Source organism: Erpetoichthys calabaricus, chromosome 2 (genome assembly GCF_900747795.2).
Source record: "Erpetoichthys calabaricus chromosome 2, fErpCal1.3, whole genome shotgun sequence".
Classification (NCBI taxonomy): Eukaryota; Metazoa; Chordata; class Cladistia; order Polypteriformes; family Polypteridae; genus Erpetoichthys; species Erpetoichthys calabaricus.
In genome coordinates, this window is record NC_041395.2 from 148,938,133 (window position 1) to 148,960,336 (window position 22,204).

General features: G+C 33.0%; 1 protein-coding gene across 10 annotated transcripts in view; it reads right to left on the minus strand.

Moving 5' to 3' along the window:
• The window catches only part of mecom (MDS1 and EVI1 complex locus), a 553,785-nt gene that overhangs the window by 27,737 nt on the left and 503,844 nt on the right, over window positions 1-22,204 (minus strand). For 3 of the 10 annotated variants that reach the window (XM_028794623.2, XM_051921896.1, XM_051921850.1), the window contains 8 exons: window positions 14,091-14,225; window positions 8,701-8,803; window positions 8,066-8,294; window positions 7,081-7,228; window positions 6,387-6,543; window positions 2,665-4,015; window positions 2,296-2,386; window positions 1,263-1,289 (listed from right to left, as the gene is read on the minus strand). In XM_028794623.2, coding sequence (XP_028650456.1) covers window positions 1,263-1,289; window positions 2,296-2,386; window positions 2,665-4,015; window positions 6,387-6,543; window positions 7,081-7,228; window positions 8,066-8,294; window positions 8,701-8,803; window positions 14,091-14,225 — 2,241 coding nt within the window. Of the gene's footprint in view, window positions 1-1,262; window positions 1,290-2,295; window positions 2,387-2,664; window positions 4,016-6,386; window positions 6,544-7,080; window positions 7,229-8,065; window positions 8,295-8,700; window positions 8,804-14,090; window positions 14,226-16,465; window positions 17,300-22,204 lie in introns of those variants that run through there. The other 7 variants (XM_028794630.2, XM_051921868.1, XM_051921863.1 and 4 more) reach the window with 7 other exon arrangements.

A 22,204-nucleotide genomic window follows, 5' to 3' on the forward strand; every position in this document is an offset into this window, starting at 1 on the left:
TCCAAATTTCAGCTGGATCTGGTTCGATTGTTCCTGTTATCCTGTTATGAATATGATAAAGCAGTGCATCCAACATTCAGCCATGATGGACCCTTGTTAATGCAGGTGTTTACTCTAACCAGTTTCTCAATCAATGCGTTATTCATACTTTATAAACTGATCTCTTTGTTTATTAAACTGTCCAATATTGTATATTTTGCCAAAAATGTAAATGCTTTTGTTTACCTTACCATTTTCTTTTTAATTCACCCTTTTCTATAGAGTTTTGCCCCTTAATAATATCTAAAGGCTGACAATGCTAAGCCAAAGCCAAGCAATTTCTTCAGTGCCATATTCACTTAACTGCTCTTTTGTAAGAAACATTTCTTAATAAATAGACCACTGAAAATGACAGTTAAGTAATTGCTCTTATTGTGCCTTCAATGTTGTTTGCACCTGTGTCTGCACTGTTGCTAATCACCAGCTTATGGATACAATTAGGTCAGAAAATTCTACAAAAAAGAGTAAATTAAAAAGAAAGCAGCAAAAGAAAAATGCATATTGTAGGCTAAACAATAAGATCAATTAAAAGTAAGAATAATGCATTGATTGTAAAACTGACTGAAACTGCAACTATGGGGGCCCGCCAGGAATAAGTTTGAAAACAATGGTGATAATGCTCTGTAGGTAAATAAAAACATCTTCATCTGAATTAAGAAATAAAATGAAACATAAACCCACAAGAATATCTAGAACTAAAATACAATAATCCACAAATAATTCTGACCCTGTTTTCAATGTTTCTTCTTAATATTTACATACAAGTAAGACACTTTATAAAGCTCTCTAGTAATTACTATACAAGAGCATCTGATTGCTTCCCAAAAGATGTTTATTATCAACACTTTGTTTTAATGCATACGCAAAAAATTGTTTAGGGAAAGAAAGCAGTATCTCTACTGTAAAGCAATGAATAAGACTGCAGTCATTCAGCTAAAGTGTTTAATCATTTAGATCTGCTTCAGAAACTTGTAAGAAGTAACTAGAAAACTGAAATTTTAATGGAAACTCACCTAAATAGATACTTTCTCCATACAAGACACTAATATTATAGATGCTCTAAGTTAACATTTCTGTTTCAGGCAATGAGAGTAATCTGATAGGTATCTGGAACTGCACATACATAAGGCATGTCCTCTGACACAGATCTACCAAATATACTGTATATAGAAGTGAGTTCTCAGATAAGCTTGAAAAATCGGTGTGATTAATAGAAAACTTACCCATGCTCTTTGATCAGGCAATCGAAACTGGGAGCAGGATTAAAAGAAAAATGTCAGTCAATACTGGTAAGTGTTTATAACTGAGATCATCAGCAAAACAAGCAGCACAAGTTTAATGTGCTGTATTTATAAAATGTGTAATTTAAATTTGCAATCTATGTGATATATTAGCGAATGTACTTGTTGTGAGTAGGTGTGTTTTTAGACTCTAGTATATAATACATTATAGTTCTAAAACTTAAAAATAAAAAAGCAAACATCCTGTAGAAAGAAACAGGAACAGAATCTGGATTATAAATAGGATACATTAAAACATTTAAAATGATTCCTTCTGTACCTTAGCTAAGAGTCCTAACTGATGTATGAAAATATTTATGCTTCTTCAAAAAAACAATGTACCAATATTGAAATAAACATTACATCATTTAGAAAATGATTATTTCAATTTTAATATTTTGTAACCCTTCAGTTTTTAGCTTATTTTTTCAAGTACAGGATTCTTGCAGAAAATTTTGCAAGACTCAAGACCAGTCCTTAGTGAGACACAACACCACTGCAGAGCACATTTTCAGTTCTTATTGTGAGCCAATTTAGCATTGTCAATCCTCATAACTAACATCGGGAGAATATCCACCCTCCATAAAGACACATCAAACAGAAATCAAAATCGTCGTCCAAATATTGCTTGGTGGTAATTCTACACCTTGTGCAAATGCACTACCCTATATTATTAATGATAATTTTTGGAAAGGTGATTATGTTTTATTATTATGTAAAAATACTGACATATCTACATATGAAAAGTAAAATACAGTTAGTTTTTTCTGATACAATATATATTTATCCTATAACAAAAATATACCATGCATGAAAAACTGTTTATGTAAGCCTATTGTAATTAAAATGTTTCTTGCTAGTTTAAATAATTATCCTGACTGTGTAAATCATACTTTAATATTCAATCATTTTGCTAAGCCAAGTTTCCAAAACCATACTAATTAAATAGATTAAATGTAAAATATTGTCAACATACCTGAGGATGAAAGAGGAATCCTGGAGGAGGCCTCATGTATTTTTCCTTCAGGGCCTCAAAAGGATCGTTCAACTTCCTTTTCTCAACCCTGCTAATATAGGAACACTCTAAGCTTTTTTTATAATAGAAAGCTTATTATTACATATGATTTAAATGTAATAATGTAAATAGTTTGCTCATATAAAATTTACACATTATAGATGATACATAAATATCATTTATATAATGACAATGAATCTTAAAAATATTAAATTATGATGAAAATGCTAATAATACTGATAAATGGAATCTCTACATTACTATTACAAAAAATGAATCAGAAATTATAATGAAATGAGCTATAACATTTTAATATTAGATTCACATTACCTATAAATTGGATCCATAAAGAAGGGTGTCGGCCGTGCATGTTGCAGGGAAGCATCGGTTGCCTTATGCTGCTCAGTATCGGTTGCCTTTTCATCACCAAAAACATGATTTTTCCTGGGTTCCTCAGACTTTGCAGTGCTAGCTCTACTCCTGCTCCCCATACTCAGATCCAATGGTTGGTCCTGGTTTGTTAAAGAAACTACTGCTTTGGAGGTCACAAATGGGACTGTTTTTTCCTCCTTCCGTTTTATAGTCAGGTCAAATGGTGATTCAGAGTTCCTGCTCTGAACTTTTTTTGAATCGGCATTTGGAGAATGCGGTTCCATTTTTACAGGTAAGTTTCTTAAGTCTCTGTCGGGGAATGGATACATTGGTTGTGAGAATGCTGGAAAGAATGGCAAAGGAAACATTGATGGGTAGGGCATTGTTCCTACTTTTTTATCCTGTAGCCCTACAAGTCCAGTTGACCCAAAGTATTTTTCTGCAATAGAAGCAATGGCTTTGATTGAGTCATTGACAGCACCTGAAACAGCAGTTTGTTCATCAATTGAAGGGGGAAACACTGAATGATTAGAGAAATCGTTTTTATTATTGCTCATGGATGTGGGGTTTTGCAAGCTCTTCACTGTCCCATCTAGGACTTTGCTGTTCTCCTTGTTCTTTTCTTTGTCACTATCCAAGTCACTCTCCAGATCTGAGCCTGATGTTGTCTCAAGGTCACTGCCACTAGGAGTGCTGACATCATCAAGGTCACTACTCTCTGACTGATCGCTCATTTTTCCATGAGACCTGTCCTTTGAGCATTTCTCAGTCTGATGCTCCTCAATTCTCCCATCAATAAGAGATGTCTGCTTACTGAGTGCTTTTAAAATGTCAGGTGCTCCAGGCAAAACTTGAGGATGTGCTAGAAGAGGACTCTTGCTGTGTTCTGCAACTGGTGCCACTTTAACGGGAGAACTAGCAGGTATTAATGGTGGCCGATGATAGAGACCTGATGAAAACAAGCCAGGGAAGCTAAAAGGAAAACCAGGGGCTGCTGGGAAAGTCAGACCACCATGATGCCTATTTGTTCCAAAATAGTCAGCTAGGCCTGGGCTGTTATGGTTGATATTAACCATGTGGCCTTTGTCTAGAGCTGGTGTACCAGAAAGAGAAATACCTTGTCCAAACAGTCCTCCTGCAGTGAAATGATTTTTGCCCTCACAGAATCTTCTGTGTTTGTTTAAGGAAGACGTTGTGCTGAACATCTGTCCACAGTCCTTGCATTTAATCTGCGTTCTACAATCAGCATGCATTCTTTTATGCCGACAAAGGTTTGAGAACTGAGTATAGGATTTGTGGCAAACTTCACCTGTTCAATGTCATATGTATAGAATAAAGGAATAAATAATAAAAATAAATAAACAAACAAAATATGACAATGTAAAGCATTTTGCTCTCTCTTCTAAAAAGTTTTTAAAGCATCTTTAAAGCACAGTTATAGAAATAAATAACTTTAAAGCAGCATGCATACCATCAAAGCTGCATTTATCTATAAATAGGTTAATGCTAAAACGTTTTCTTGTCTAGTCCTGTTGGGTAATATTTAGTATTAGTCAGTGGCTAAATGATTTTTGTAAAACCATATAGAAAATGATACATGTTCTGTTTACTACACATTTAATCAAGAAAAATCAAATTGTTTTCTTCATAGAGATTTCAGTCGCCAAAATGTCATGTGAACAAGTTCCTTGGGAAAGTGTCCATACCTTGTTACATTGTTATGGGATTCTACTTCTTTTACTGCTGCTCATCATTCTCACATCAAAGGTACAAAACAGTAAGCATTGTGTATTCAGCAACATTTTCAAGATTTGAGAAAGACTGACACACTTTACAATGGCTCTATTTTAAGCCTGAGAAGGAAACTGAATTGAATGTATCCTATCCTGCAGTGCTGGTTCCCATGGATTACAATCACGTCCTCCATTTCCCCTTACACTAATACTATTGCTAACCTTCCTGGACTTGAAGATGTGTGGCCTTGACAAAGATGACAACTTTTTGTCATGTCTTAACCCTTTTTATATGGGTTTATTTACACAGTCACCTTGTGTAAAACAGGTTTCAAAGCTTAAAATACAAGTTCTGTTTTGTTTTTTTTTGCAAATATTTATATATATCATGAATTCTAATGTGCTTTCTAAGTTGTAATACATTGCAATCTTGCATTTTTAAGGTGTTTACCTGTAACAATTAAAATGTCAGTGTAAGTTAATATTTATATGTGAAACTATTGAAAAGGCAAATTCTGTATGCTTATAATCTAGAATCACAGTCTTAGCTCAACTAATTAGTCCCAAAGTAAGTTCTGCTTCTCGTACCTATATTCCAAATGTCCAACAATTTATTTTGTAAATGCAGACAAACTAAAATGCTGACAAGGTGTATGGTAAACAAATGCAGTCTGCATATTCACGTATGGCATACATCTGTCTTTTTTATGTAACATAGCATTACCACCACCTGACAATTTTCCTTAACTTTAAAATAAACCCACTTAAAATCTTCCCACCCTGCACACCCACCATTAGGCTGTCTGAACATAAGTGCATTCTGTACTGCAAATTTCTCAAAATACAGTAATTAGGTGGTAGTTTAGGTTGCATATTTTCTGCTGATTACCACAAATTAAGTACTTTTTGAATATGGCCAAGCCATTACTGCATGTGGTTTCTATTTGCTAGGGGTTGGGATTATGAATACAACCAAGTAATTACCTTTGTGTTGGTGAGCTTTTGAATTAAACCAGGGTGGTACATTATAATGGAAGACAGTTACCGTGAAAAAGCCAAGCAAGGCACTACTGTGTGTGTGTGTGGCCTTGTTAGGGAAAAAATACCTCTCAGGCTCAGGTGATAAAATGAAGAATGCTGATATTTAGACATGGTATCAGTGTTCCCTTGATATCTTGTTTGATTAATGGGTTTATTATAAATAATTGCTCCCTTACTTTTAGTTCAGCCCATGGTATATTTAAAGAAAGCACTGCTTTAAGGCACACACCTTTTTTCTCTCAAATGAGATACAGAATCAGTTCCAAAAGTTTTAAAAGGGCACTAAAATATTCTGTATTTGTGACAGCTGAATTTAACAGATCCAAAACATTACAGTACATAACACGGATTTATACAATAATGAAAAAGTAAACACTTCCTTTGGGATTATCACATCAGAAAGCAAATTAAATTAATCAGGTTCACTAATTAATTAGGTGTCATATTATTATATTATCACATCAGATTGATTCATTTTTGGTAATCATTTTTTAGGCATGTTTACATTCAAGAAATGGACAGCTACATGTAGGTTCATTACAGTTGATTTAATTTATTTTTTCTTTGTAAAAAGTATTTCACCCTTATCAAATAATTATACATTTTCATAATTTATGATTATAATATTGCAGCAGAATGACTATAATTATAAATAAGTCTGCTTTAAATCTGATGCCTATCTTTAAAAAGTGTAAAGCTGTAAAATAAGTGAAGTATTACTTTAAATCAATTCACACAAAAAAAATACACGTTATTCAACCAGTAGGGCAATTAAGTCAGTTTACAATTAAAGTCTTTTATCTCCACATGAAATCATTTCTGCAGTCTTCAGTCATTTATGAACACTACACACCATGACAATCTGATTTGTTCTATTAAAAGACTAATAAAAGTAAGAAGACTTACATATGAAGGGTTTGACACTACTGTGTATATGTTTGTGTTGCTTTAGTCCAGAAGAGGTGGCAAAGGTCTTTCCACAGTCTGGACAAGCATGAGCACGAGCACCCACATGCTGGGAGCGTATGTGTCTCTGAAGGTTACTGGGATCCGTAAACACCTGCTGAGAAATAAGGAACCAAATAAAGAAAACTGACGCTCAATAGCTTCAGCTCTTTTGCTAACTGAAAAAAAATAATACTTATATCAAACTTCAAGTTTATGTAAACAAAATTCTAATCATGAGACAATTTTTAAGCAATAGCACTTGACAAAAGCTAATTCTACTAAGACATCTGCTAGCTTTGCACTGTATCTACATGGCAAAAAAGTCACAAAACAGCTTCAAAGTGTTAAGCACTTGAATATGTTTATACATTTGTGCAACAATCTGTGATTATTGTATACACACAACATACGGACAATATCTTTTGAATGTCATCAGTAATTCTTAACATATCTTAACAGTTTTACTCTATTTAGCTATTTTTATAATTTTATTACTATTACACAGAAGACATAGGAAAATGACAATCTAACAAAACCTATATAAATATTATCACATACTGTTTATTTTATCAGTCAACATAAGTATATTTTATTAGTCAACAGAATACGTAAAACTAGAAAAAAAGCAGTTCAGCTAAAGTCTTCACTGTACCTTTGAACAGTTTTCACATTCATAATGTTTCCCACTATCATGTGACATCTGATGACGTATTAAGTTTGATTTCCAATTAAATGCTTTGGGACATTGGTCACACTTGTATTCACGTTCCTCTGAATGTGTCAAAATGTGCCTTTCCAAGCTGTGTGAAACAAACACATTCTCATTATTATATACTTTTTTATATGTCTGTACTTTAATTATCCACTTACACAGAAAGTATCATTTGATGAAAATATGTTCTGCCTTATCATAGAAAGTCTGATAGTAATGTTTCATTTTCTGTACTAACAATAAAGATTAAATGAAAAGTAACATTTTGAAAAGTAGACAAATATTTTAAACACAGTTGGACAACATGTTTACAGTAAACAGAGTTACAATGATTTGTATACCATTTTTGTAATTAACAGACAACTTGTAACAACTAACAGAAAATGTTCACATAAAAAAACAATTTTACCAAATTCATATACTTTGTCATTCCAATGAATGCCTTATTTGCAAACATTTCACTACTGTTTGATTGAAACATTTCCTCAAGTTAATTAATTTCATTTCATTTCATTAAAAGGTTAAACTTTGTTACTTATTTATGTACTTGCATGTATTTTTTTGGATGAAAGAGCAAGAAGAACTAAAGAGGTAGCATAAAATAGAGAAGTAACCCATACAAAATTTAAACAATTAAAACTCAAAAGCAATTACTCTAAATAAAGTGAGTGATAAAAAACAAATCTAGGTCTCTGACTCCTTCTAATTGAACTTTTCTTCATTAAGGCTGTTAGTCTTATTTTTTAATAAGGTACCACAAGGACTTCTAAGATGTACCATTGCATTCAGAAGCCTTCCAATAAAGGTCAATATTTAGATTAACCAATATAAAGAGTGAATCCCAACAAACTTGTCCTGTCTATTTGAACACATAAGAGTTGTCTACAATAAATCAATCTACTAATTTTAAAAATTATTTGCCCACCTCTGAGAATCTGGAAACACTTGGTCGCATTCCTTGCACTCTTGGTGATCATTCAAGTCATGGCATTCAACTATGTCATTTTCACTGTCTCTCAGTTTTCTCTGCATATCCTTGTCCACAATGGAGAAAGCAGAATGTGGCATGTTACAATGGTATTTCTGGTGATCTTGCAACTCAGTTTTAGATTCACAAAGCTGGTCACATTCCTCACAACGATACTGACGCTCCTCTGCAGATAAAATTGGAATAATCTTTCAGACGAGTGAATGGAAAAAAATGACATAGACACACTGCGTCGTGAAATTAGGTAATAAATAAATCATAATTTGAATTTGTGTTTTACATGTGGATATGATATACATGTATTTCAGGTGAGTGTATGCAAAATTTAAAAATGTGTATGTCAAATGGCATATTTGAAACAGACTGAGACACACACACACACACACACACACACACATATATATATTATATATATATATATATATATATATATAAAATGGCTAAAGTAATATATGTTTCGGGGGGCTGTTATCAATGGACGTGTCCACACTTCAAATGAAAAATGGCACGGAAGCACCACACTGAAGATACATATCCTTTGACCTATGTAATTAAGGTAATAAAGAACTAACCATGTATGTCTGGAGCCATTGCTTCAAATGAATAATCTTCACCCTTCATGAACAACAATAGCTCTTCTCCTGGTTTAATATCTCGTGTGGCTTTGTAAAATATCTGCAATTTTAAAAATAAATAAAAAAAATGTATCAAAACTTGGTAAAATATTACTTATATTGCATTTTTAAACCAACAATAAAACATTTGTTTAACTTTTTATGCAGGCACTAAGCTTCTAAAAACTAAATATCAGCACATGATTAACAAGCCTGAGATTTTAAATAACACCAGTAGATGGCACCCAGACTCAACACCAGCAAAATGACCATATTTTAATTATAGCCTTCTTGTACTTCATATGTTCTCTGCCTGAATATTCTTAGCGTAGTTAGTTTGGCTACTGAAAGCTCTACATCCTGCCAAGAAATTTATTAGACTGATTCTTAACAATTCATTGAAATGAAATGGACAGAACCAACTACATTGCTCAATGTTAATGTAGTAATGTAGTACGTAGTTTAGTTAACATAGTTTAAAAAATGACCTGTTCTTATTCTCCCTGCAGTTAATGTGTCAGTCTGATACTTATAGAACAAAGAAAAGGGGACTGAATGAAGGCAAAAAATAATAAATCACATTTGTAAAACTGACAGGTTCCTTAGTAAACCATTATAAATATGTTCAAAACTGTTTCTAAACAGAAGACAGCACTCCTTAAAACATGTGTGCCATCAAATACTTTCTGCCAAACATCATTCACATCATCATAATTGGTAAACTACATTTAACCAAAAACTCACTTAGCTAAGAGTTCACATACTATTTTTGTACTAAGTGAATACATTTTACTCATAACTTTGCTTTTATCAATTACACTCATATTTCATAACAGTGCAAAATGGATAAAAATAAGGATAACACAAAACTTATTTAAAAAGAAACACTATACCAATAACAAACTGCTTATTTTTAAAATGGTATACTTTTCATGCATTCTCTAACAAAAGAAAAATTGAAGGGTTTTAAAACAGTGAATATGTGAAATAATGCTAAACTAAAAAGAATGATTCATTGAATCAGTTGTAAAAAATCATTTCTAACAAACACCGAGAAATGCACATATTATATGGTTCATGGTAAGTATATATTAGTTTCAATTATATTTGCACTAACACAGCAATACCTTTGGTTTCCCATTACGTATGTCAAAGGCTACATTTCACTTCTAGGAACGTAAACGTTTTATAACTATCAGTACATAGTATGTAGGTCTTGGCTCCTTTAAATGAAGACAAGCCTGTGGAACTTTAATCAGATGTGTTTTGTCTACACAGGAAAAAAGACTATAAAATAGTGCTTGACGCACAGCTGAAGATTAGCACTTGCATTCTACACTAAATGTGTGTAAGGATAAGAATTCTTAAATCCACTTATTATTTATCTATAGTTTTTATACAAGAGAAGAATGACAAGGTAGTAAAATGAATTCAAAAGGAAAGTTTATTTGATATTAAAATTGTTCAATGCACTCTATCTAACATGTCAGTTTCTTTTTGGACCAGGAGAGTTGCTTAGTCAAAAGGTGCACATGTGCAAGTGTAAGGCATTTAGAGTCTTATGTTTGAACCTTTTTTTACAACACAATGCATTTTCCCAAAACGTTTAAAGTACATTGGTCTTGGCAGCTCTTGAAAGTTTAACTTATTAACTTCCGTTCTAAGCATTAAGTTGACATTCAGATTGTGACATATTAAAATTTGACTGTGGATTCTTGGAAACAGAAAGGTTAAAGAGACCAAACCAAGCCTTGCATTTTTTACAGCTATGGAATTAAACTGATATTTATCTTTTTAGAAAAAATACAGGATACAAAAAATGGGGTTCACTTTCTTTGAGAAGAAAATGATGACACATTTACTGCTGGCTAAAATATCTTATGGATTTTGTAAAGTAACATTTAACTTTTTTTAAAAAGAATGAATACTGTTAGAGAGCTGCCTTGGTGTCAGAAAACTGGTATTATGAAACACATTACGGTGTTTTTGCATTTGTGATAATAGATGGAAATGGGCAGATCTTGACAAAAAGGTAACATAATGAACACCAGTGTGAAAGAAATCAGAAGGATCATGTGGCTTTTACAAAGCATTTTTATTCATTAGTTTTGAGTTCATACTTATCAAAGCACCTGCAATTAACTGCTTAGAATTAGATGACACTCAACTGACGAACTAAGAAAGAAGAAACCCTTGCTTTGTTAGGTTCACCTATGCCTCATTCAGGTGTCTGTTTGTTGTTTATTGGCAATCACTGCCTTTTGTGTTTCTCCTTGCTGTCTTTTCATTGATAATGAATGTGTAATATTAATACTGTAGAGAAAAAGACTTGAAGTAAATGACAGCTTAACTGGCCCCTAGAACTGAGGCTCAAGTGAGTTCTCACACCTGCAATCTGTTATACAATGAAGCCACCCGAGGACAATGACATCCTTTTGACGGATTGCTGAGTTTAGGATTAGCAGAATACACCCCGGCTATGGTGATAATGGTGATTTCTGAGTAATGGAATGAACCTTGAACTTCAGCAGGAAGTTGTGTTAATTCAAATAATAGAGAGAAACCCTCATGTTTTAATCTTCCTAACCACAACCTTTCTCAAGGTGAAGAGGTCTCACTCAACACACAGAACTCGAAGAACCATCTGGGGTTGTGCAGCATATTGATTTTTACACTGCAAATTTTTTTAATTCATATTGTGCAACCGATTCATAGTTTTGGAAAAGTAAGCTGGCTATTCTTGGATTTGTCTTATGTTTAATTCAACTGTTTTCAAAATAATCTGAATCAACACACAGGACTGATCATAAGATTAGTGTTGAGTATAAATATCTTTCCTTCATATTCACAGTTATACTGTTTTGAAAAAAAATGACAGTTTTACCAAGCAATCAGTCCAAATGGTGCCTGATAGGAAATTAAAACATTACTTAAAAAGAGAACAAATGTTTGTTTTACAGGAACATATCACAGTATGTTGACAGCAATTAGGATAACATTATTTAAAAACTTGAATTAAGGTTCTAGATTAGTTTTGAAGCTAAAAATTTTGCCTCTGAAAGATTAAACACTCATCCTTCTGACACTCATCCTAAAGTACCGTAGTAACCAAAATGTTATTGTCAGGTTGAAGGAAATACATTATGTATGGTTATGTGACTATTTTGAATAGATTTATGTTTAATGGATATGTTTTGAAAATTCACTTAACTACACAGTCAAAATGTTAAATTTAGATTTCTGCTTTTTTATTTTTGCTCATTGCACTTTCTGATTGACACAAGTATTAAGGTATACTTTGGCTTTACTTAAATAAGCAATTTATATTTGTTGAGGTTTTCATAACATCCAACCTGCTAAAAAGTATTGCAATCAGGAATCATTATTGTTAATAGTGAGATTTTTTGTTATAACTTTACAGGTGAGCCCTTGTAATTAGCAGGAAACAATCTACACTGATCAAATTTTTTTTTAATCCATTCCTAGTGGCATGTAACACCTTACACAAAAGAGGCCGTTCATTAGGTGATGAGTAGGTCTTAGTCACACTTTGGCAGGAATTCATTAACACTGAAAAGAGTAAAAACAGCAGAACTAGAGACCTCTTGAGCCTGGCTTTTCACATCCCAATGTTTAACTCAGCTTTCTCATATCACAACTGCACCATGCTCGTCTTTAACAATTAGACTCACCCTTGTTTAACCTGCCAAGGCTGTCTTTCAAAATAATGCTAAGGAAGGGATTATTTTACAGCAAATGAAAAGCAAAGCTGCATGTACAAAATTATTATACTAAGCTTACAATGTGCTCCAAGATTCTAATTACATAGCTATTAAGTCCTGCACAGCACACAACTACTAATAAGGTAATCACATAAAACACATTCCCCCAACATACAGTTATCTTAAAAACATGAATGTGATAACAACTGAACACTACCTGAAATCAGTCATCTAAATGTAAATACAGCCAAATTTAATTTATCTTGTAAAGTATTTTGGTAATTCTGAAAAAAATGTACTCTTTAAAGGCTATATATTTTTACAAAATGTTTTAGTCAGCTTTTATAACAAACACTTTATCATTATAAATCATTGCAAAGAAATAAAGAGTCTTACTTAAAAACTGTTGAATCATAATGATTAAAATTTTATGTTTATGGGGCACTTAAATTCAAAATAATTCAAATAACGTATATATGCCATTTTTGTATAGAATACATTTTATGGATTAACAGTAATTGTAACATACATTTAAAGAATATAGATATATTGATTTGAATAAACGATACTTTGTCAGATAAAGTTTATAAAGAGACTTTATAAAATTATTTTTTTTAAAGTTTCATTGAAAAAAAATCAAATCACAACTAGCAAAACTTAAATGCTTCAATTTTATTTTACACAGTAAATCTTATATTCACATTTTGTGTTAAAGTAAACTAATTCATATGTAAATTGAATTTTAATGTTTTGTATTATGGCATTGTGGTACTTGTTTATAACTATTTAACACTAGATTAGTGATTACGTGAATTTAAAGAAATGTATTTAAATCTATACAGCGGTTAAAAATGTATTTTGTCAGTCATGTCCATGTCCAAAAGTCCATTTGAAAAAATGGAAAAAAATCATTTCCAAAATGAAGAAAAAAAATGGTATTTGCCCATCAAAAGAAGAGAACAGTCACAATGAAACATTTTACAATTCTGTGGCTACATAATTTAAATTGAACAAAATACTATTCAGTGTTCACTTAGCTGTTTAATAACTTATACACTTCCTTTTCCATCTTTCTGCATTCTAAAAACTGCTTCAATATTAAAATATACAGCTCTTTAACTCTCAATATTCAATTTGTGTATTTGACTTGAAAGGATTTTGAAACAAGATGCAAAAAATGAAACATTTATTGAAGATCAGTATAATTATTAAACTAGATTAAATACTTTCCTTAAGATTTACGATTTAACTGCACTATATAATTTAAGTTAAAGACTTATTTTAAAAAAGAGAATAAAATGAAACCTGCATATCACTGAGAATTATTACAAACCCCACATAATCTAAGAATAACTAATAAGGGGCAAAAGAACATTTATGAATACTTAGAAGCAATGTTTTTCATTTTGTTCAAAATTTAAGTTTGAAAATAAATGTGAACAAGGACTTTAACTGCATTGAAAGAGAGAGATGTAATCTTGATCAGCTTAACGTCTGAACCCTTCCTTTTAAAAGAACTGAAAAAAGGGCATAGGGGCTGACAGAATGCTGCAGTAAAATGCTTCTTCAGGCTTCAGTGCCAATTTAAAGGATTTAAAGAAAGTCATGCAAGTGTTCACAACATACCTGATCATTTATCTGGCATGCAACAAGATTGTGCTGGTCGTAGCATTGGGCAAACTGGACGTATTTGAGCCAGCTTCCTATGTCTGGCTGACTACCATCTATGTAGAACTTCACATTGCCAAACTCATCCAAGATCTGGAAGAAAACAAAATTACAGATCTAATCAGTATATGCTTCACTACAGTGAAAATCAAAGATAAATTATATACCTCCCACATAGCTTGCCCTAAACAAAAGATTCTTAATTAGTCTTCTTTTGAGACCTCCCAGGCTAACTACAATAATAATGCAATATAATATATTTGTGTATAATATATAATACACATGTGTAATGGTGAAGCGGTGTCTCAAGGTTCATACTTTCTATCTGAACAGAAAAAAAAAAATCTTTATTTTCCTATACTTGCTTGACCCACATAACAAAAACCTCTGAATCGAAGGCCACCTTATTATTACAACATATAGGCGGTAAGTCATTAAAGAAAGTAGATTGTATGAACACAGTGAATATTGTGTTAAGCAACTGTTATGAAAATTAATGTGTGGAATTGATAATGCCATATCAATTCAGATCATGAATATTTAAATACAAATATTCTTCAGAAAAGTCAATAGAGTTATGACTGGCTTGTTTGCTAAAATATTCACATCCAGTACCAAAACGTGGAACAGTTATTGTACACAGATACATTTGATACAAACCACTGCCTCACATCGACACACAGAAATACTTTGTACTGAACCCTCTCTTCATTAACATGATACATTATGCAAGACTTTTGCTCAAATGTATAACTGTCCTCCTAAATTAATATTTTCTTTTGCTGTTTATCATCCATAATAAATGATTGCAACAATGCAAAAAAACTTTTTCAAAAAAAGCTTAAAAACACGTAGAATTCAGTTAGAGCCACAGGTACTTGAAAAATAGCATAATTGTTTTAGATAAGAATTCTTAAAGGATTTTACACCTCAGTGATTAAACAACCGACTGTGCTCTTATCTTTTATGGGCAGTTTAATAAACGTAGATGTTTTTACCCTGTGTTGGTAGTAAAGCCAAGGAAAATTTCTTTATCTGTCCTACTACAAAGGTTAAAAGTCTCGTCCATGTTTACCTGACCCTAAACTATTGTATCACGTACAGATCTGGTAATCTTCTAGGAGCGGTTTCAGACCATTAACTCGCAACAAACTGCATGCACTTACTACTTGGTTTTAGGGGGCAAGTGAGGTCGATCATATATATGGATTCTTACCATGGCGAAAATCACTCTGTCCGTCGTGCCACTAATTACCAAGATCCCGCATGCTACACGGGACCTCTTAATTTCTCTAAAGTCTTTTTCCTTATTTTATGCGTGCATTTGTTTGTTTATGCGCAAAACAAATTATAATTGTTAGCTGAAAAACAAGCATATTCAAAGGATCAATGTATTAAGAAAGTTTAGTTTTCTAAATTGACTGGGAAGATACTACGTAACACATATCTGCAAAACGTAACTTAAAATTCATATAAAACATGAGAGTCCAACACCCCTCTCCCAGTATATTACAAAATGACATACCGATGTACACGTTTATATTTCAGATCTTGATGTGTAAATCAGGTCGAAAATAAGTATTTTTCCTCGTAGGCTTAATTAACACTTCCATAATAATAACAATAACATACTTTAATAAAAAAGGTAGGTGTACAAGGAATAGGTAGCATTTTGATGAAAACCCAAATGCCAACAGAGAAAATAAACGTGAGTTTTAACAAAATGGCCTTCTTCCCCACAAACTGAAGGATTCGAGCTAATATTCCTAAACTCTTTCCACATCGCAGACGCCACGAAATGATGTTCGGTATCCTTGCAAATAAATCCAAAAATACATTGAAATAAAAACTTTGTAGAGCACACCTGAGTGAAGCCGTATGGAGGTTTTCAATAGAAGTGTAAACCAAGACATTGACCTTGGAATTGAAAGTTTTCACGCCTTGGTCACATGCGACCGTTTCGTACAAAACAGGAACGGACTCTTTTAACAAAGTAGCAAATGAATCAATGAATTTATAACCCTCCGTTTAGCCATATTCCACGTGCGAAGCTGTTTTACTATTTCACCACTTTTATTATTGTACAATTGAATTCCTTACAGACAGCAACCAGAAAAAATGCACGTTACCGTGTACTACTCTTCAAGACTATGAACTATTCATTTTGAGTATTAAGTACAACTTTAAAAGATCGGCGAAGTGAAAGGTGCACATCAGAAAATATGTGAACTAAAATGAGCGAGCAGCGGTCGTCAGTGCAGCAAACGTGAGCAGAGCGCGCCTGCGTGGGAGAGGCTGGAGCGGCTCGCGAGTGACCGTTGACAGTCGCTTACCTGGACCACCGAGCACCGTGAGGGCCCCGCGTCAAACTGCTTTGGGAAAAAATAAATAAATAAATAAACTTCCACAAGGAGAAGCTCCAGTGACTTCTTCGCTCAGTCAAGAAGTGTTCGACATCAAGAACTTTGTGCAGCAGCGCGCCTTCCTTATCTTAAGCGTCCAGTCTATGGTATTTTTTGTTGTTGTTAGAAGGAAAATCAAAACTCCGCTTTCCAGAAGACAGTTATCTCAAGTGAGGCGGCGTCGTCGGTTGAAAATACAAAGAACTCCGGGATCTTTTTTTCTTCTTCTTCTTCCTTCTCTCTCCCTCTTAGTCACACACATACACTTTCTTTTATTATCAAGAGGCTGTCAATATGGTGAAATCGCTAACCGCCTTACATGATAACTTTATCAAATATTCTACCATCCATCCGGTGCTTTTGTGCTGATCTAAAAATCACTTGATGTGTGGTAAATCGTTCTTCTCTTTTTAAAGTTTTTTTTTTCTTCCCCAAAATAACTTCTACTAGTGGATTAAGTGGCCACCAGTCGCCCACCTTGCTCTCCAAGTCCCAACAGTGCGAGCTGTGGGTGTGTTTGTGTGTGTGTTTCTCTTTCACGGACTGTCTCTTTAAAGACGATCTGCTCGCCCATCCGTACAGAGAGAGACGCAGCCGGGGCTATCTGCTGTCCGCGATCGGAAGTTGCACGGAGGCTCCTCTCAGTAAATTTTTAAAGTGACAGCAGCCTCCTTGGATAGGAGAGGTCAGTAAAAGGTCGGGAGAGGGTTCTATTGGACTGATTACAAATGCACCAGCCCCCAAAACGTCGTTTTTCTTGAGTGTGTTTGTGTTTTTTTGCACTTGGTGGAAGGAGGGGTGTTGAGCGATGGTGGTGGGGGTAGCGCTCATCTTGAGCAGCTGTTTGATTTTCCTTTTTACTTTTTTCGGGGGTGGTGGGGGGGGGCGGGGGTTTGGTAGTGCGGGCTATTTGTTAGTGGTAGCCGTTCCAAAATTCGAATGACATATTCCTTACTGGAGGAAAATGTTACAATTAACAATGCAATTGTTATGACTTAGCAACAGGAAGGAAGTTTTCCTTATTATGTATTTCAAAAACCGTATTGCAATGTGCGGTTTTTCTCATGCATAGTAGCCCCGTATCAAAGTGAGAAATAAGTCATTTTATCAAAGGTACAATATTCCATATTTAATTTGAAACACAAAATATTTTTCCTGATTGTCATATGTGTTGATTGTCATATTCCATCAACACCTGTTCCTGTTAAAAGCATACTATGTAAATAAAACTAGCGTTAGTCAGATAACACTATCATCTTAAAAGCCTGAATTCTAAATCAAAGAATTGATATAATTATGAATTAAATTAATAAAAGAGATTATATGGCGTGCTATGACGTGCCAGTCATATACATTAACCTTTGGCATTGCGTTTCATAATCTTTCCTATTTCCGAGTTTAAAAAAGTAAACGCAAAATTGTCAAATTTTCTCTGAACCAAAGTATGAAATTTAATAGTCGACATTACAGTATATGTAAATCCCTGCAATAAACTGTTTGCTTTTGCAGTGTAAATTATTCAGAAACTATTGAATACTTGTAGTTGAATATACGTTTATTTGCGGAAGTAAAAAGATTTCAGATTTTTTAATATCGTTATATTCATATACTTTAAATACTGAGCGTAACATGTTAATGTCTGGGAACACACATTTTGAAAAATGATTAATTGTAAGTATTAGAAAAATAAGCTCTTAAACAACATATTCTATAGTTAATATCTCCAACCTTACCTTTGCTGCCATGTTAGGTAGTAAATGTTAAAATTAATTTTAAGTTAATGGTTAGTATTTTGCGTCAGTTTATTATAATCATAGATAATTTAACACTGTACACTTTAACATGTAGTCAAAACTGATAAGTTATGGATGTACAGCACCTGAAATGATATCTAAAATGTACAAGGTGTTTTCATATTCAATAGAAATCATTGCTTGTGTTGTTTTCATCTTGACAAATTTATTAAACAAAGATACCTCCAAAAGGTTAATTAAGTAAGACTAATTAAAGTCTAAACTGTTCCATTGAACCATTTTACATTATGATCAAATCTTATTTTCATTAAGTATTCGCGATCATTTTCAAAATTCACTGACAACTCAGGAGTGATCTATCTATCTATCTATCTATCTATCTATCTATCTATCTATCTATCTATCTATCTATCTATCTATACAAATAGATGGATATAGATATATGGAAATAATAATATATCCTTTAATTTCTTTAATTATTCTCTCGTGCATATTGAAATTTAGTTTATATGTGCTGGAATAGTACAGAATTATATTAGTAAATACATCCATATAACGTAAATAAGAATATATATGATTCTCAGATTAGTGACATACAGTAGTTCAAGAAAACTACTAGAAATGCTAGGGCACTACGTATGATGGCTCTTTGAAATGCGTGGCACTATACAGTCAGATCTTTCACAATTTGTTTTTTGTCTGAAGCCGTAATCAAAAACATCAAAAACAAATTTCTGCTTTTTTGTTGAACGAATTGGTTAATTTGTGTCAATCATTTCTACAGTTATGCTTCAATGTTCAGTTTTCTTAATGATGCTTCTAAAATCCGGCCCCTCAGTTTATTAAATGCGAGAGTGCATTTCTCACACTCGTATTTTTAAGAGTCCGCCACAAGATGATGATTAATTTGTCTCAGCGGTACGCGTTATCTATGACATTGAACTTCTATTTCAGATAATGACTATTGTTTTAAGAAAATCGCCCAGCAATGGAAGGTAGAACAGGGAAATTCTTTTGTAAATAACTCTAAACTCAGCCAAAGATTCCCATAGACCTCGTTTCTTGAGAACCTTAAAGAGCTCCCGGTTTGTTGGTCATCGATTTCCTGCCCTTCCTCAACTTGTCCATTGTTGGAACCCTTTTTAATTTAGCCATAAATTGGGAAAGCTGGAGCTATGAGCTGTTCTATTTTCTTCCTGTCAGGATGAGGGATTTGTTTTATGATGCATTGTGTATTAAATACAAGTAATCTGGGAAACTGATTGCTAAGCCACAAGGGCTTGATCGAGGATTCTGATAGGGTCTTTTCCCCTACAGCACAGTCCTTTTTGAACAGGAGGAAACGTCGTTGAGTAAACAAAGGGTCTTTTAGTATCAGTACCGGGCTCTGGATAAATTGGGGTTTACTGATAGAAAAGTTCTAAGCGAGCAAACGCCAGTGTTATTCCCGTATGCGACAGTAGATGGCGTTGGGTGCTGCCTTTTTTTTGTATAGCTGCGCACTTGATTTGCCGTTCTTTTAATCATCGAGAACATTTTGTAGTGTTATTAATTTAACGAGAATCAATTGACCGAGAATAAAATATATATACATATAGTGAACAACACTGTAGATAAGTGAAGTTTACATTATTTTAAATTTTAATGGAAATTTAAAATGCTGTTTCATTAATTATTCTTGTCAATTTAAATTATACATTGAATGATTTTTATGTTGAAAGAAATATCAGAATTATATTCATATTAATTTAATAAAGTGTAACATAAGAAAGAAAGAAAGAAAGAAAGAAAGAAAGAAAGAAAGAAAGAAAGAAAGAGTCTTTCATTTGGGATGGCTATTAAAGGTAATGTTTTGGAATTCATTTACATTCTTTTTATGAAAGTATTCATTTCACAGGAAAGTAACCCCGCGCATACATGAAGCGACATTCAGCCATGGCTTTTTATAGCAGCAAAAATATACAACACGCACATAGACTTAACAGAAATAAATCGACCATATATAAATAATTAATAACTTTACAGAGGAAATGATCATTTATTATTTTTTGTTTGCAAATGAAAAAGTCAAACTTTTGATGATCAACAGCACCTACAACCATTTTGAAAATATGGCATATGTTTCTGCCCCTATAAATAATGACACGTTATTTTATAGCCTGCTGGAAACCACGTTTTTAACGAAATCCACCTTCGTTTACAGGGTGCACTGGCAATGATGGGTAAAATGACTTCCTTTGTATCTGATCAGAATGTTATAATCTAGGTAACCCATCTTTCTGGCTTAAAACATTGCAGCATCAAATCATTATTTAAATCTGACCAATCATCAAATTGTGGCAATCAACTTTTGTAAAAAAATTGTTCCAATGCATTTGCGTGTAACGGGAAATATATACAAAGTAAAATGGAAGTGTTATTTTTAGTGATTTTGTTCAAAGTGATTGTAACTTTTTTAAAGAAAAATCAAAAACAAACAAACAAAAGAAATTCATTTCGTTTGCTAACTGAATATATGATTTGAAATAAATGGAAATAAAAGGGAGAATATGCTAAAGCATAAAAAAATGAAAAAACATTCAAACTAAATACCTGGTAAAAGATATATTTTTTACTAAATTTAAAGTGGGTAGCAATTGCACTCTTGTTGGCAACATAGAAGCCGTAGAATACATTCAGTTTTATGTGACCTTCACTTTGTGTAACTGAAACTGGCAACCTTAATTTGATGTTGTTCTGCAGTGTTTTTAGCTAAGGCTGGGTAACATAACATTCCACTCTGCGGCTTCATTGTGTTTTAATAAAATGTCATGGATCTTACAGCACTGACAATACATAGGAGTCAAAAATACAGTTAAGAAGCTTAAACCAAAAGTCTATTGATAGTTTATTTACAATAATTTATTTTATTAATTAATGCATTAAGAAACTAGTTTGCAAGCTTATGTGATATTCCCAGTAGACTGAAACCTGATGCCTTTCTTAAGACTTAAGCTTCACTTTGTCCCTGAAGTAGAACAAGAAGCAAAAATGTACAGTAGGGGTTTGCAAATGAAAACCCTAAGGACAAAGAGCATTCCAGCACATCATTTTGGAAAATAAAAGGGCTTTAGCTGTATCCACATGAAAACTTTCAGTGTCTATTTTAACTTGGCCTCCTATGGCTGGTCCATCAAACAGTTGAAATATTTTTCAGAAGAGACACGTAATCACAAGAAAACATTTTGATGTCATTTAGCTGTTTTAAAAACATAATGTCCACCTTCCTTTTCATTTCCAATATCCACTCAGTCTTATTTTGAGTTCCTGGGTACAATTTCTGCAAAATCATTACATTTATGTTTAAGCTAGTGATTTTCAAGATGCAAAGTAAACTACAGTAAATAGGAACTTTTATAGAGTCTCCCTTTCATGTAGTTCTTTAAAACTTTCTATAGGATTACTATAAAAAGTCAATTTTTGAAAAGGAATTATGCTCATAACGCTTTTAGCACTTGGTCTTATCTTTGTGTTGAAGTTTTCATTATCAGACAATTAAAAAAAAAGTATCTATCTATCTATCTATCTATCTATCTATCTATCTATCTATCTATCTATCTATCTATCTATCTATCTATCTATCTATCACAATTTATTATTGTGCTTTTTAAAAATAGCTATTTTCAGTAATAAAATAGTTTGTTGAATATGCAGTATATATTGATAGCAGCTTGACATATTTTGTATAAAGTTGTTGATTTACATTATGTATCTTAATGCAGAAGCTGAAGTTTTATTTGCAGTCGCCTCATGTTAGATTTCATTTGGTTTGTGCATAACAACTGGAATCCCTGTCAAATCTTTCTATAGACTTGCTGCCATTGATGTCACGGAGATGAGACAATCCATTTGTAACCTATAAAGGTAATGGGTTTGT